This window comes from Montipora capricornis, chromosome 14 (genome assembly GCF_036669925.1).
Source record: "Montipora capricornis isolate CH-2021 chromosome 14, ASM3666992v2, whole genome shotgun sequence".
Lineage (NCBI taxonomy): Eukaryota > Metazoa > Cnidaria > Anthozoa > Scleractinia > Acroporidae > Montipora > Montipora capricornis.
In genome coordinates, this window is record NC_090896.1 from 4,648,353 (window position 1) to 4,665,852 (window position 17,500).

Consider the following 17,500-nt stretch of genomic DNA (forward strand, 5'->3'; position numbering starts at 1 on the left):
CTTCCCACTGGTAAGTTGTAGTTACTGTAGTAAATTGGGTTTTCCAGGAACCAGTTATTTTAAAGCTAGTACTGGTAACTACCTAGGTTCACATGTACCACAAGTAATGGAAGATTCACAGAAAATGGAATTTGAAATTTTATGCTGTGGCATTTGAAGGAAAATTAGGTATTTGTAGACAAGGATCATTATGTTCTTCTCTTTAATGGTTAATATTCCTTGACAGGCTTCTAACCGTTCAGAGAGTTTGCGTCCACATTTTTGTCCTTCTTTGTTGAGAGTTTCAATAGACGAAGCGAAATATATATGACCGACCAAGTGACCCACAATTTACAGTATTTTATCTTTTCTCCTGCCCTTACCATTCCAGAAACAAAACACTATTTCTTTTTGTGAAATAGTTTCTTGTTGCTGGTGAAGTTGCAAATTTCCTGTGCTTTGTCACCTTCAATTTTATTTCCCAATCCCCCTGTCCAGTCCGCAATCTTCCCCCAAATCACTCGATGTACCACATCTTCAGACAGTAATTAAAATGCCACAACTTGAGCAATGCTAGAGAATATTTTCAAAGCATGTTTTGAAAACGAATAATTCAACTTAAATTATTGGAGTTATGGAGTACAAGAAAACTCACAGGAGTGTGATGCTAAAAAAGTAATGTGTACAAAATTAAAGAATACTGTTTAATATATATATTTATATTTTTAAATCAGAAGAGGCAAAAATTGAAGTCATTAGCGAATTGACAGGTCAAGAAGACTATAATGATAAGCCTTACAATTACTTTCAAGAATAATAATTATTGATAAGACTTCACAATCTTAAATAACTCTCTTGGAAAATTACAAGATGACATGCACTTTGTTTGGGGTGAGGAGATTAATATTTTTTATTAATGAAAGTAAAAGGCAATGATGAAAACCGACCGAGCTAGATCTCTCTGTACACCATGCACTAGCTGAAGAGTGTGGAAGAGATAGGAAAGAATATGGATTACTGCAGCTGCAGGTCTATTGAAATAAAACACAGGTCAATTTCCACAGGTGAGTGTACATGTCACCGTGCTGCAGACAAATAAACAACACCAAAAGTGTCTGCTAGCGCTAATCACTCAACAAAAATGTTGTTTCAGGTCTCGGGGAAACTTTTGGCTTAATTGTTGATTATTGGAGCAGCGACCTCTAGTCTTGACCTGTATTTAACAGACCCGCCTTCATTGCAGCTGTCACACGAGTCAACAGAACCACATACAACTGCTAAATCAACCACATCAATAATCTATGAACCCTGTTGCACAATTTTATAATTTGTAACACAATCTGACATTGTTAAAAACATTGAACAACAGTAACAATACTCGCGTCGGGGAATTACAATTGTGAGACGCCAAAATGAACCAAAACGTAAAGGTACGTACGAAATACAATCACTTAATTACCGTTACGTCTTTCAAACACCATTATATCCTTCTATATTATAGAGCGATCGCTATGCCAGAGGTCGTGAAAAGCCAACGTAGTTTTAATTGGAATCGAGGCCTGATGTAGATCACCGTGCAACGTGAAAAAACGGTGAATTATTTTTGACTGTTATGCTTGTTAATTTGCGGCTGCTTCTTACGGAACAGCTACAATTTTGAAAATGATTTAAACACGAATTCTGTTCTTCTTCTGGCTCTCCTCACTAGCCGCCATCTTTCTTTCGACATTAAACCAATTAGAGTTCATGTGAGAAAAGCACCAATCAGCGATCTTCTTAGTTCACTGTGTGCCAGGGTCTTCTCAAGACCCGCCGCCATATTGAAAGCCGAGAAGACCCTGGGAACGAGGTTGTTGGGATTAGTCTTTATTTGGAGTTGTTTTGTTTTCTGGCTTTTGTTTGTTTTGTTTTATGTAATTGCTGCTCCGGTACTTGCAGAAGCTGCCCCTTCCACTAACAACAAAGCATAGAAAAGAGCCACGCATAGGCCTTTGTGGTAGCAAGCGGACAAAATTACCGCTTCAAACAGGCCGTTAGCGCCCACAGAGTATTAAGATCAAGGATAGTCATGGCTTCCACTCACCTTGAAAAGTCAATGAAACTCGAAACATTTTCAAGGTCAGGGAATTTTGAAAACAGTCAGGGAATTTGAAAAAAAGAGCTCAAAAGTCAGGGAAAAGACAGGGAAATTTTATTTCTCTCATCTGGATAAATTTTCTTCGCATTTATTAAAACCACTTAAAATGCGTTTCTTTGCTATCCATGTGCTTTTTTATGATGGGCAGAACAATGAAAAATTTACCGTTATTAAACTGACTGAACACAGTTAAAATTGGTCTTTCTTATCCTCTCGGATTACTAGAAAATCCTAAAAGATTATGTCAAGGAAAGCCAGGGAAGAGTCTAGAATTTTGTTTTCATAGTAGAGTGGGAACCCTGATGATGATGATGATTTGGGGAGGTGGGGTGGGGCAGTGGTGATACCACTCGCCTCCCACCAAAGTGGCCAAGGTTCGATTCCCAGACTCGGGCGTCATATGTGAATTGAGTTTGTTGGTTCTCTACTCTGCTCCGAGAGGGTTTTCTCCAGGTACTCCGGTTTCCCCTCTCCACAAAATCCAATATTTGATTTGATTTGATTTGATTTGAGTAAATTTCGTTAGTGTCCCCAATTGGTGCTCTTGTGCCAAATCAAAGTTGTTATTATTATCATTATTGTGGTCGATGAATTTACAGTAAAGCATTTACACACTTAAAAGTACTTATTCAGATTTCACTGGACTGATTACAGTTCCAATTTCGAAGCTGTCTCCTTCGCCGAACTTCAAGCCCCCAGTTCCTTGCTCATCGATTGGGTTACTTATGACAAGGCTTTAAGAAGAAGGAATGCGTCAACAAATGAATTTTCAGTTAACACGAAGTAAACCTGAGAAGTTTTCACACTTGGTCTCTTGCTGGTGACGAAATCTGAAGTCTTGAACTGCGATACAAGCTGTCCCATGTAGGCCGGGTGCAGAGATAGCGCAGTAATGAGAGCACTCGTCTCCCACCAATGTGGCTAGGGTACGAGAGGTTTTTCTCCGGGTACTCCAATTTCCCCTCTCCAACATTTGACTTGATTTGTGTTAAGTGTTAATTTCAATTTACAGTGTCCCCAATCAGTGCTTCAGCACTGGAACGACTAGACACTTAAATAAAGTTCCTTTCCTTTATTTAATGTAGTTATAGTTCCTTTATTAAGTATTACCGTGGTGCTGCTTCGGTAGGTGTTTGAATCAGGGAAATTGACACTATTAACTAAGTTGATAAACTAAATCGACCAGCGTATGCTTAGATAGCTTTTAGAAAACGTTAGCCCTTCGTTAGAGCGAAATGATCCGACTTACACGTTACTTTCAGTTTCCCAACTGGTTAACAAACCTCGGCCCCAGGTCGAAGTATTGCAACTCGGATCCAGTTTCCTAGCCATAACAAGGTGGAGTGGTTCCTTTATGGTACAAACTTTGAATCGTACGATGCCTTTGCACTGGCGTGGGACTTCTCGCCAATTGCAGACAGGTTAACTTTATTTATTACTTAGTTACTGTAGTTACCAGGGAGGTTAAGCACTGGCAATGCTAACGGTAAAGGGAACTTCTCGTCTAAATATGACTTGCGCTGTTTAAGTATTTCACGATTATTGCATCTTGTTCGCATGGCTTAACGAGAGCGAAATATCTCAAAAACCAGATTGGTAAAAATGGTGTTGAAATAAGGATAGGGAATAATAGTTTCGATGTTGTAAGGTAGTGTCATCGTCAAAGCCGTAAGTTTTTTTTCCACGTTGTTGTTTTGCATAGTGCGACAAAATGCGTGCCGCACGTGCTGCACGATTATTTGCCATCTGCGTTTCCATTGTTTTGCCGTTGTCATAGCATTCGCCGTTGCTTAAACGATCCACCACTCGCACAGTGCCCATCGCGCCGTTTCAAGTACATGTATACGTAGGCAGCAAAAGGGAGTACATCGGATTTTACGAGGTGACTATAAAAATTAGCCAATGAGCTTGAGAGAATTTTGCAGTCATTGTAAAATAGTTTATTGAACAACAGGTCCCAGGTCCCACTCCTACTAGGAGCAATATCGCTTTTTTTCCCAATTTCCTCTTATCCACACCTCCTTTTCATTAAACCGTTTTGTTGATCATAGGATCAGTCGAGTGGGGTTACTGAGACGAACAAACAATCAAAAGCAATATTTTACTCAACAAGCAAAACAAAAGAATAAAACGTATATAAGTAAGAGCTCAGTTTAATTCAATTTCAAAGATTGCTGTAACTTCATTACACTGGATGACTAACACATTTTAACAGGAAAATTAACCATAAAAATGTTTCATGGTGTTTCGACGACCTCATGCATCGTTGTCGAATGTAAAGAAATTAAGATAATTAGAAACAGGTGTGTGTGAATTAAAATGGAAATAATTATGCAATAACACGAGAAAGGTCACACAAATACATTTTCCATTTTAAAACCGATCTTTATGACAATTAACACACTGAAATTTAAGTAGGTCAGCCAAAATTCAATCAATGTTTTTATTTTAAATTTATTTTGAGTAATCCTAATAATTTCTTGACCTTTGAAGAGATTACTTTCCATTTCATTTTCTCCAGAATGTTGCAGAGTTTCTTAACACTGCAATGAACGGAAAATCAAAGCTGGAATCTGTCCCCAAGAAACAGAAGAACGGGTTCTGCGTTTTAATGATCTTGAAAAGGTGACGAAAACTCCAGAACAAAAGAACTTTGCTCGATTACTCCTAAGGTAATAAGACTTGGATTTTGTGGTGATTTTGGAAGTCGCAGTGTACCTGACATTCGCACGAATATGAATTTGCTTGGGGAAATGCACTTCGAATGTCTTCACATCATAACTGGTAGGATAGGACCCAGTCTTTTCGGCGATCAGGGTATCACCATCGTACAAACCGATGGTGACGTTGAAAACAGTTGAAGAAAAGACCACTCCCCACAGGCGGTACCCTTGTAAAATGACGTCACCATCCGTTTGGAAATCGATAGCGTCAACTGAACCTCTGTAAGACATTGACCATGTTCCATATTTATAATTGCTTCTCCAACAATCGCAATATTCTGTAAAATAATCAAAGATTAATAAGCAACTGTATTTAACCGATAGAACAACTTCCTTAGATGAGCGCTAATAGGGCCTTCAAAGGTTTCCCCGGAAATCGATCGACAAAATAGTTTGAGTGCATTATTTGCAAAGACAGTGCCACGATTAAGGAGTAACTGGTACTTGTGATGTATTGCGTATCCAAATTTTCCACCATCTAGGGCTCGCATTAGATTGGCTATCTGTGAGTTTTTTGATCAATGACCAATGAAAATGCTTAGTTAGTTACTCCTTTTGTTCTGCATTGAGTTACCTCTTTTCAACATTGTGTCTCCTGCAAACTGCATTTCTCTTAGCCAATCAGAATCGGGAGAATTTTTTTCCATTCTATCATAATTAGGAGGTAAGACGTGCATGACTCAGGCGATAGAAATATCACGAAAAAGTATTACGGGTGAACATCGAGCTCTACAAACGGACTTCTTACCGTAATATGGCGATACTGATAAATGGCCAGAGGCTTGTGATGACCCAGCGTTGTTCGTCCCAACACAAGTGTAGTTCCCCGCATCGCCATGTTTACGATACTCCAAGTCTTTGATTGTGAGTGTTCCTCCATCTTCGTCAATGGTATACTTATCTCCTGGCACGATTGTCTTGTTGTTGAATCGCCATCCGATTTTCCCCGGAGGATATCCGCCCGTTAAAGAGCAATTAAACGTGGCTTGCGATTTTCCTTCTTGTGTCTGATTCTTTGGGTGTATAGCCACGTGTGGAATGGATATAAAATTTGACAAGACGCCTGTTCATGGAGAGGAAACAAAGAAGGCACGTTCAAAAAACATGAAGCTAATGCGCCATTTCCGAGTTCCTGTTTGTTTCCGTTTCGAAGTGAGTCTTAGTGCTCAACTATTGAAAGGGAAATGAGTTCGATTTGCATACGAATACGCAACTCATTTCCATTTGAATGGTTGTGCACCAAGACTCGCTTTGAAACTGAAACATGCAGCAACTCGGAAATGGGCTATTAACTTTTCAGAATATTAGGATATCTTTTAAGGGAGCTAACCTCTTTTCCTATCCTCCATTTCGGAAATCGCCACTAATTGAGGAGATACGCGCAACCGACCTCGCCCTTTTAACTGTTTGCGAAAGTCCCCTCACGCAATCCTTAGTAACACGCTTTCTCCGGATGAGAGAGAGAAAGAGAGAGCTCGTGCAATAGCTAACAGCCTATGGGTTGACCCTCTGGTCCTGGTTAAAAGTGGCATAATATGCTGCTAGCACTGCTCCCAGTTTCGTTGAGTTATGCCTCATTTTCGTTATTAAGGGCATCCGTAAGAGACAAACGAAGAAGCAAGCAAAAAAGAACATAGAAACAATAGTTGACTACCGAATGTGTTTCATTCATTTTCGCACAGGTCACACTGCGATTAGATACAGTTCACATTTTTGTAAAAGCCAAGTTGCAGGTCCGAGATGAGTTTTATCGCAAGGATATCATTGCAATCGTGGCGCCGTGAGGCGCGCACGATTTCTTTTTTTTTTTTTGCATGGCTACATTTTCGCTCACAACATACTTGATAATTGTCATAGGTACCTTCGGATTAATATACACTGAATGTATTGTCCCGAGGGAAACAGTTAGTTTTGTTTTCCCGAGAGTTCTCTCGGGAAAACAAAACTAACTAGTTTCCCGAGGGACCAGACTTTAAGTGCTTTGTTGTATATTTAGACTTTTCCGTCATTAATCGCAGCAAAACATCCGGAGCGGGCAACAACTGTGCAATTGTATCCCGATCGCGATACATTTGAATTTGATCAGGGGCACGTGACCAAGAACCAACCAATCACAGTGCTCGTTTTGGTGAGTGAAAGGCTAGGTATATACCTTATAGGAAATTAAGAACGCACTTTATTAACGCGATTTTACAAAATTCGCGTTAATTTAATGTATCTTAATTAATGTCGATGTAAATTTAATGCACGCTATTTTACAACATTGTTATTTTAAAGCACCTTTATTTCATTACAAAACCTTATTAGTTCCTCACTAGATCCATTTGAGCAATTCCAAAAGCTAACTACTGTAAATGCTTCTTTTTCTCCATGAGATTTTGTAAGTGCAGCAAATTCGTATTACTGCAACATACTGGGGCTTTGAAAGATCTTTTGAATTGATAGGGTCTAGTTAGGCTTCAAAACAAAATTTGCGGCTGTAAAAAAAACTTAGAAACATCCGTGGACTTGTCTTGGAAGGTTTTATTCACGAAAGCCAAAACGCAGTTTGGCGTTCAGAAATGTAAAGTGCGAGTTCGCAGAATTATCAAAATCGCAGTAAGTAAAGCAAGATGCTTATCGAAAAATTCACGTTAATTTAGTGCATGTAAACCTAACTTTTCAAAAATGCGCGTTAATTTAGTGTAACGTAAATTTTCGTCGCGTTGTCAACGTGCATTGTTAATTTCCTATAATAAGGTAACAACAAAGTTTGACTCCTGAGCCCGGTTGTTCTGAAGCCGAGTAATTTAATCCAGGATTAGCGTTAACTTTTGTTTCATGTTTTCAACTGTCGGTCAAAGTTTCTTTTGCTTATTTTGTTTTCAAGATTGACTTCTTCTAATGTAAAGTTTTGCCGAATATGAGCGTTTAACAGCAATTGGGAGTAGAGAAAGAAACTTTTTGGTTAACTTTTAATCTGGGATTAGCGTTAATCGGCTTTCGAACAACCGGGGCATGAACTAAAAGAAGTCGTGCAGTGTTAATGTAGAGGTAGGTTGAAATGAAAAACCTAAGTTTTACCAGGAGCCACAATCTACGACCAAAGTGTTAAGACGCCTTCACATTTCATTCGTTTTGAAATTGATTTCATTATTCAATTAAAGCGAAATTTAATCCAGCAAATAAGTGTCATTACTCGTGTTTGAGTCCTTGACCATAGTTAATGCATGGAGATGGTTATGAAACTGGACAAGTTCCTTTGTTTCATGTTTTTGTCCGTATTTTTGGCCTTGACCCTGCACAAAACACACCTTTTTTCGAGAAGATAACCAATCAAATCCTTCGATTAAATTATGCGCAACTAATTTGCGAACCAAAAACAAAAGATTGTGCAGGGTCACGGTCAATTCAACATCGATTGCAACAACATTGTTCTCGCTTTTGAAAGTTCCAAGGCTTCATAACCAGTCCCTCGATTAACTATGCCTTGACACAACTCGTAAGTGGTGCAGAAAGCGCTTATGGTACAATTACAACAGCAGACCCGTTCCAGTCATCTTCGGCAATGTTCTTCGGAAATAAATTGGAAACCTTTGGCAATGTTCGATAGTAATCTGAAAATCTTAAGTTGCCACGTATACATTTATTCACCCTACGAATGCCATACGAGTACAACCATTGTAAAATATATTACAAACCCGAGGAAAAGGTGGGAGTATGTTGATGTTTTAGATATCCAATACGGAAGCTGACGAGAATGTTCGTAAACTAGTTATTGAATATCAGAATTTACAGTTCCTTTACCTTTTTTGTAGATAAGATAGGTAAACCAAGAAACAGGAGCAAAAGGTTTGCAATAATCATGAGAAATTTGTGTCAGATTGCCAGCGATTGGTAAGTTTTCTTTTCTTTTTGTCATTCATCATATCATATCATATCATATCATATCATATATCTTTCTTTACCCTCGGACTTTAGAGTAGCTTGGTGTAGCTAATATCTGCGAACATTTACCCTCCCAACCATGATACATCACAGAAGACAGACCACAACACCGGGAACTACATGCCCTACTCTTTTACGTCCCACAGGATTATGAACATTGAAGGGTTGTGAGACGGGGCCTACGGTTTATCGTCCTTATCCGAGAAGACTAGAGAGTCTTACCATTTGCAGAATGTAATTACAAAGGCAGCACTTTCTCCTCAGTTATTTAAAGACCCTGAGTGTTGGTCCGGCCGGAGTTGAACTCACGACCTCCCGCGTGCTCAACCAACTGAGCCACCGGTGCGCGGAAATAATTTATGTATTCAGTGGGAGTTGAATAATAAATTTACTGTCTTTATCGGATGGAAGATGTCTTGTTGTGACTGCAACAAGACTTCATATACCGTGAAACGAAAAAGACGTTTGTCAACTTCGCTTCCAGGGTCTCCAATAGCAGTGGAAGGGAATAGAAGAGACCCTGGGAACAATGCCGAGAGATTGGCATCAAAAGGAGGTCACGGTAACCTCGCTTTAATGCTAAGGCCGGGCAACTCAGCCACTGCTATTGAGTAGATTATCGTGTGAATAATAACGAAAATCTTACCTGAAGATTCGGATGATCCGAGAGTATTAGTTGCAACACAAGTATACTGGCCAATATCGTCACTGCTCACATAGTTGAGAATAATCAGCGTTCCATCATCATTGATTGAATATTTATCGCCTGGCGAAAGCGTCTGACCCTTGAATCGCCATGAGATAGTTGGACGAGGACTTCCACTGGCTGTACAATAAAATCCCGCTGGGACATTCGTTTTCGCGTCTTCAATTAGTTTCACTGCTGTAACGGAGGCTTCTGGGGCAGACAATGGCGCGGCTTCAGATGGTCCAGGGGGGCCCATTGGTCCCGGCGGGCCCGTATCTCCCTTGTATCCTCTTGCTCCGGGGGCCCCTTCATCTCCATTCTTCCCGGGGGGTCCTCTGCGACCAGGACTGCCTTTTTTTCCTTTTCGTCCGGTTTGGCCCGGGGGTCCTCGAGGTCCCGTTTCGCCAAGCTGTCCTGGGGGACCTGCAGGGCAAAGCCTTTCGGTCGCGTTGCAATACTCAAGAGGAATAAGACGTAGGCTCTCCAAGTACTTGCCCATCTGTTCAAAGTAATTGTCGATATGTTCAAATTCATTATCCGTGGTGAAGTTCCCATCGGTAGTATCTTCGGGATTGTAGGGCGCCTGTCTTCGATTTCTCTGTTTACCTGTCGTTGCTTCTTCATTCATAGCTACAGAAGGAAACAAACTATTTAATCCTTTGATATTGTCTGCTTTCTGTAACCTTAAGATGGACAAGGAAATTCACCACCCAAACGTAGAACAAGAGTATTTAAAATCTCAGCCCTTCTTAGCGATTTTCTTTGTAAGACGCCCAGAAAGCTGATCTGTCTATCAATGCACTGGACCTTCCACTTCAGCTTAATACCTTTTTAGTGTTTTCAAGAGACAAACGGTTTGTAAATAAGCACTTATTGAGCGAAGACATAACATTTCGCACTAAACGAAAAGCCTGCCAGCTTGGTAAGACCTACAACCTTTTTGTTCACACCTTAACAAAGAACACAAAATGGTCAACAAACACATTTCCTTGCATGTCTCATTGAAAAAGAGTTTCCGTTTGGACAGACCTTAATCATAAGAAGAGAGTTCAATTCCCAGACGCTAACTTGACCGCTGTATTTCATTTTGAGGAGTCGCGGCGTCGTCAGTGTTTGGATAGAGAGGACAATCGCCGTAAAATTAAACAAAAAAAGGCTAGTGGACATCTAAAAGGCAGCACCAGTCAGATCAAGCAAATTTAAAAATTCTGTCCTGAGGCCCGTTTCTCGAAAGTCCCGAAAACTTTTCGGGTCCGAAAAGCCATTTGTGAAACTGCCAACCGCTTTCCGCTTTGGAAAGCCGATCTTTTAACATGTTTTGAAGGTGACAAAAAGAAAAATGACTGTGAAGTTTGACGACTTAAATTCTCTCCGTTCTTGGGTTATAAACGGAATTGTGACACCCGAAAATGGGCCGTAAAGTTTCGGGACTTTCGAGAAACGGGCCCAGATCCGAAGGGCGCAACTCGACTAATGTAGAAGAAACTTGGATTGTGAGTCTATCTTACTGCTGGAAATTTGCTTCGAACTTATCGTAATTCTGTTGCTATGTAAGTTTGTATCACTTGCTAATTTTTTGGAACAAATATGAAAGTGACCAGACAAATTTATGTCGATCACTCCTTCAATAAGAAAAAGTGTTCGTGGTCAGCGTCATATCAGGAGCATGTTTGGGGATACCGGCGATACACAAAGTGCTGGTAAATAGAGATAGAATGATCGATCAGGAAAAAAATATAATACATTGGGTATTTTATCATGGACACCCGTTCAAGTGGAGTATAGCTAAATGTCGTGGTGGTGGGTCGAGGTCGTGGATAAGGAGTGTGGGTTACCCACGTTCCACGTTCCACGAGCCAGCGTTTCGGGTAACAGGGCTTGAATAACTTGTGTGACAAAAAGAGGTTCAATTTTGTTTTTATTTTTATTCTAAATTAGTTTGACATTTGCAAGTGGGTGGCTTCATTTTAAACATTCGTTTTAAGCAAAATTGGCTTTGATTTTTTTACCTATTAACATCATTCTTGGAGAAGCAACCCAACCGTCAAGCACTCAGTTTTCAAAACGAATGTTTAAGATGAATCCACCCAATGACAAATTTCAAATTAATTTTAATTAAAAAAACAAACACCAAAAATTGAACCTCTTTTTGTCACACAAGGTATTCAAGCTCTGTCAAACTCTGGCATTGCATTCATTTCACACCAGACACGATCGCCCACTGTCTTTCTTTTCTTCCTCATCCCTGAGTCCCCCTACCCTTCCCCTTTCCTCCCCTCCCCTCCCCCCTCCCTTTGGGCCGCTACTTAGGTTACGAAGTTTCCACAGGTTTCCATTATTTCGAATATTACCCATTGTTTTCAGTTGCAGTCAACCTCCTTGGGGAGCAAGGAGGGTATCTGGAAATTATCTTTCATAAAGGCGTCTGCCACCTAGGGAAATCGGACAATAAATTATTGTTTATCTAAAAGAAGCTTTTCATTATTTATAAAAACAAGGGGCTGAGAGAAAGAGTAAAATGTCTAAAAAGCTGAATCTTTTTTAGCCTTAATTAGGAAATGATAAAAAGATTTTTTGGCATTCTTTCAGGTGAACATATGATCTAAATGTTACAAAGGTGCTATGTCCCAAAAGGGCGAGTAACAGGCATCTACTTTCAACCCCTTTAAAAAGGGGAAGAATCGAAGAACGGATTGTCACAATGGTGAATAATTACTTCCCCATTCTTAAGCAAGCGAAGTAGACATTATGCTTAACAAGAATATGCTCGATCAAGGTGTAAAAGTTCAATGAATTTTTACTGCATAGATGTTGTGTTTGGTCGCTCTCTTGCTGCTTGAAAAGCTCGTAAATTCAGTAAATTAGACAAAGTCTGATCACTTTTACTTACGATTTCAACAATAGCCAACCCTCGCGAAACGTTTCTGTTAGCTTTTACAACGTATTTTCCTAATCGATACCATTCATTACCTGATGGAGGTGGTCTCGCAAAACGTGCAGCTCGCTGAGTTAGGTCCTTTTGGTATCTGCACTCCTTCGATAAAATCTGCAAGCGATTTTCCACAACAAGACGACGGGCTCTTATCGCTTCATTATTCATCCAGAGGCACCCACAGACGAAAAGCAAGATCAGCGAAACAAAGGATGGCCTTGGGGAGGGAAGAAAATCGCTGGCACGGCATTTGGACGATCGTTTGGGATCCTTGAATGCCACTTCGCTATCGTCCATAGTTATAAACTCAGTGTACGTCGAGTGACTGAACAGCAAGTAAGCCAGAGATCGAAAGCGGTATTTATAAGTAAGACTTAATTATATCACACACACACGTATCGAATTTATACCTGGAGATTGGAATGACGAGAGCAGAAAAATCCTCAATTAAGCAATTATCGTTCGAAATCACATGCTGCGAATTTACGCGATTCTCACAATGAAGTACGCCAACAGTGATTGACACGGGTGGGAAAAGAAACTGGAGAAACGTAATTAGTTCGAGGAAGCAAGGGTGTAAATTTTTTTGTCCTTTTATCGTTATTTTCCCTTCTCCTAAGATGCCTTGACATTGCCAGTTAAAACTTTGCTGCAGAACGCATTGATGCGATTTCCCAATTAAATACGCAAGCAATTATTACTGATATTCCAGTTCAAAGAAAAAGCAATCTTGACAGTCATATTAAAATTTCCTTCGGCGTTTTGTACGCGATCCCAATCAGAGACGCAAGCAAAGGAGAGAGAAGCAAGAAAAAGGACTTGTTTGAACTTACACGGTCATGATTTTGGTATTTATATTATTTTATTCAACTATAAGTCTCTTCACATGATATTTCAAAATTTGCTGTAATGGACCAAGCGGAAAAAGTTAGATGCAAACGCGCAACCTGAAGATATCCAAGTTGACACAACTGGATAGATCTGGAAAGCATCGCTAACTAGAATCTTCCTGGAGCGAGACAAAGGCTACGGTTTTCTGAAGGGACGTTAATTGATGACGTCCGTTCCGTTATGCTTGATACCCGGTTTGGCACGGCTTTTCAAAATATTCACTTGCTTAACCAAAAATTGCATTGTTTAGATCAGCCTCTTGCTTTTTCGGATTCCCTTGTTTGTCAATTATTTGCATGCTATTAAATAATAGGAATAGCGTGTATTGTGGCGTCTGTCTCTTTCTTCAGGGAACGCCGCCAAATGAAGTCAATATCGGTGCACAGGAAGCCAATGACAGTCAACGCGCGTGTTGATTTCACACGTGTATCGAATGCTGAAGACTACCATATTAAGCGTCAGTTCTTTTTTTTCCTGCTGACTATATCTTTAATCTTTAATCTTTAATAAGTATCACGCAGGCTGTCCCGAAGACAAGACGGAGAATTATTTTCACAGATCTACATTTAACAATTAGACTGGGCACTTGCAGATCTGTCGAAAAAGCCCCACACTTAGTCAGTGAGAGTCCACGCGTGCGTCAAGGAGTGTCGATTTACGGTCAGTGTAAAACGCAGACTGAGGTTATAATTTAACTGTTGAAAAAGCCCAAACTCATTAGAAATGCTAACAGTTAAGCCTAAATATTGTTTTAGGCCTGATTTGGCCTAAGGGTAGCATTTCTAAGGGGTTTGGGCTTTTTCAACAGTTACGTTATAACCTCAGTCTGCATTTTACCCTTGGTCTGCAGTCTGCGTTTTACACTGACCGGTTGATTTAACGCCTAAATCGCGAACCCTCAAACGACCTACTTTTGGTTGTGTTTCCCCTAGAATACTTTTCTAGCTGAACATTCTTTCTAGGTGTTTGTTTACAGACCGACATTTAATAGTTATTGAGATCTGTTTTCTGTTTGAAATTTAACCCGAAATTTTAGCCGTTTACTCAGAAGATTCAAATTACAAATGCGCGCAACTTTGAAAAAAAATGGACATCGGTTTCGCGTAACAGATCCTTCGGTCGGACTGTTCTCGCTGCTTTCGCCGGTACTTGTGGAATATGCGGGTGAAGATGCTGAAGATGATGTACTGCGGAGAGATAAGGTACTGCGGGTTCTGCATGCCGTCACCATGAAATAAGTAAGGTCCTGGCCGAGGAACTCAGCGATGTAATTACCAATGCCGAAAGAATTGTAAATCGGAACGGGAAAGTATTACGAGTGAAAAAAGCACTGTTTGCAAAGTGAACCACGAGGTGAGCGCCAACGTCTGGAAAATATTTGCCAGCTCACGATTTGGCAGGCATCTGCCACTACGGGCAATGTGATTGGCTTCGGCATTTACCAGGACAATTTATACCATCTCGCGAGGTGGTATACCTTTGGTTTACCTTTCCGGTCATAAAGGCGAGATAATCCCTTGTTTTTTCTTGTGAAAACAGCTTGCATTTTTAACTCTGTACTTACGGACTTTTCCGACTTTAACTAGTCAAAGTTGTCTTAGTGAAAACACAACCTTTGAGATGTCATACTAGCTATGACAGCGAGGCTGTCCCAAATTACTTTCTAAGACCTACAGTTGGCCATGCCTCTGTCAGCCAGACTATCACAAAAGTCAGGCGAAGAACTATCTTCTTTGCAGCCGTCTTTTGGGGTGTAATTGTCACGGAACGCTCGTCTTCGTATACTGACTTGTGGACACCGAGATGACCGTGTAAGCGCCATGGTTTGTTCCGCAATTTGTGAATCTTTGACTCAAGTTCACGTTTTCGAATCCTTTAAGTCGCATTTATCAATGAATTCATAGAGATGAAGAGAAGAAAAGGGAGCACACGCAAAGACGGCATAAGAAAAAAGCTGATCACCTTTGCTCTTCAGTCCCTGATTCCAATTTCTGCTTAAACCAAAAGCTTACCTCATGCCATCATGCATCAAATGCACTGCTTATACGGAAATGACCTAAACCCAAAAAAAGTGCCTAATTTTCTCTCCTTTGCCTCTTTTTTGTCTTTCACTACATTTCCCAAATTTTTCTTTAATCATCGGAAGACCAAGATTAATTAAGGTATCAAACTGGGGCCGGTTGCTGGAAGCCTGGTTAGCGCTAACAGTTGGTTAAGAGGAATAAAAACCTTTTGGTTTCTATGATTTAACCCCCGGGGGGCCCACGGGGATGCTCGTCGTCTCGCTTAGGGGTGTAAATTTGAATTTAGGCTTAGGGTGTTCCGGGCAAAGCGCCAATATTTTAAGCCGCCAAGGTCTCGTTTAGGGTTCCGCGAAGAAACACAGAATTACGCGAAGAGAAACAGAAGTCAAATTTCCTCAAGCCACGCCCAGATTAGTCTCCTTTAGGGGTCACAGAAAGCTTGAGCCACGCCCAGATGGTCTCCTTTAGGGGTTAAATTCAAAATTTCCGACGAGCATCCCGTCTGTTCCATATGGGAGTCCCCCCCGGGGATTTAACGCCGGTTAGCGCTAACCATGCTTCGAGCAACCCGGGCCTGGTTGATATCTTTCAGACCTCGAAGAGTCCGTGATTCGGAGTATGCTTGGGGGATGACGGAAACGGTTTAAATGCACCGTCAGCTAAAATTCGTAACTCAAGGAAAATCACGAGGTTGATTGTTCCTTCAAAGATTTAGAAGACTCTTTGGCGAGAATGGGCCACCAAAAAATCAGGTTGGATCGGACTTCGTGTTAAATAATAAATGATAGAGAACAACCGTAAATGTCGAAGGGCATAGCCAACTAAAAAGGAATAATATTCTTCTCCACCGGAGAGTGATTATCTGTTTTACAGTTACGAGTGACTCTTAAATGGAGGGGACATCTATGACTGGTTAACCCATTCACTCCTCAGCTAGCTGGATCCGGTTGACAGAGTAAAATCTGTTAAGTGTCACTCCATGGGGTCAACTCCAGTGATGTGACTGGTGATTCCGGCTCGTTTGAGATGCATTTTTCTCTTACTTACTTCAGTTTTTGAAAAGAGTTCATTAAAAGTATTCCTGCAGGCATAGTTAATGTAGTTTTAAATGGGACGAAGACCGGCCCAGTATTTTTCGCAACCATTAATTCTTGTCACATTCCGCTGGATGAAACAAATAGAACCTATAGTGAGTGTTGGATAAGCTGCCGCCATTGTGGGCATAAATACGTTTTAAAATCGAAACTGGACGACTGAACAGTATCAGGGTTAGCCGAATTAAGCTCCGTATGTTTGGTCGCCATCTTCAAGTTTGAGGTAGACGAAGAATGGGAAGAAACAATATTATACTCGGCTCGCGGCTATTTTTCCTGTTCTTGTTCTGTAACAGCTGAATTTTTGGGCTGTTTTAGCTCCATTGATGATATGATCTGTTGTCAAAACAGGAACACCAAAAATCAGGGAAAGTTGCCAATAAAATTTGATACAAAGTTTCTATCATAAAACGAAGCGTTATGTCAAAGCGTTGGCGATGTGGTCCCATAGCATAGCTGGGCATCAGATAAATAGCAATGAAATCCTTGACACTGGAGCTGCCACGATTTCAAGTTGTGGCTTTTGACAAAAATATTCCTAAAAAGATCTTTTCATTTCGAACTCGTATTGTTGTTGTTGAAAGTCAAGCCCTGGAATGCGGAGAGCAGAAAATTGTCAATTTATCCAATTATCGCCGCATCAGGGCAGCATGCACGTGTTGTAGACGGGAAAAGTTGTCCATCAAAATTAATTGGATATTCCCTCGCGCTTGTCAGGACAAAAACACCGTTTACGAGATCCCCACCCTCACATAGTTTAATAAAAGGAGTTCCTCATAAAAGAGTGGTTTCTGAAGGAACAAGATTTCATAAATCTGACTTCTTGGCCTTGTGCACAAATTTTGGGTTGACCCTGCTTCCTCTTCGGTATAAACCGATAGACCACAAAATATGGATTTCAGCAATGTATATTTGCGTTCAGTAACCCCAACGGGAAGAAACTTAACTGCCGTAGAAATGATTTCAAGGCAAACCACGGAAACTGAAATCATATTGAGATATCTTGACTCTCCAATCTAGAAATTCAAGAAAGTTACCTCCCAAGGCAGCGCTTTGTGTAGCCTGCATAACAAGCGTTTATTTAGCCAAGCGCGAGGGGCGAGCG

At 40.6% G+C, this 17,500-nt stretch overlaps 1 protein-coding gene across 1 annotated transcript; it reads right to left on the reverse strand.

The window, feature by feature from the left end:
* Positions 1-4,251: 4,251 nt before the first annotated feature.
* On the reverse strand, positions 4,252-12,739 carry LOC138032603 (uncharacterized). Its single transcript, XM_068880310.1, has 4 exons — positions 12,425-12,739; positions 9,413-10,084; positions 5,588-5,902; positions 4,252-5,117 (listed from the first exon to the last, which is right to left on the reverse strand). The coding sequence occupies exons 1-4, from the start codon at positions 12,681-12,683 to the stop codon at positions 4,654-4,656; spliced, it is 1,710 nt and encodes a 569-aa protein (XP_068736411.1). The 5' UTR covers positions 12,684-12,739; the 3' UTR covers positions 4,252-4,653.
* Positions 12,740-17,500: the final 4,761 nt, after the last annotated feature.

What these genes read in the sequence shown, in the direction of transcription:
- LOC138032603 (XM_068880310.1), bottom strand. Translation starts at nt 12,683, where the DNA reads ATGGACGATAGCGAAGTGGCATTCAAGGATCCCAAACGATCGTCCAAA. An exon ending in TGCGAGACCACCTCCATCAG is followed by an intron (nt 10,085 to 12,424) that starts GTAATGAATGGT and finishes TTCCTTCTGTAG; the next exon opens with CTATGAATGAAGAAGCAACG. An exon ending in ATCAGTATCGCCATATTACG is followed by an intron (nt 5,118 to 5,587) that starts GTAAGAAGTCCG and finishes ATTATTTTACAG; the next exon opens with AATATTGCGATTGTTGGAGA.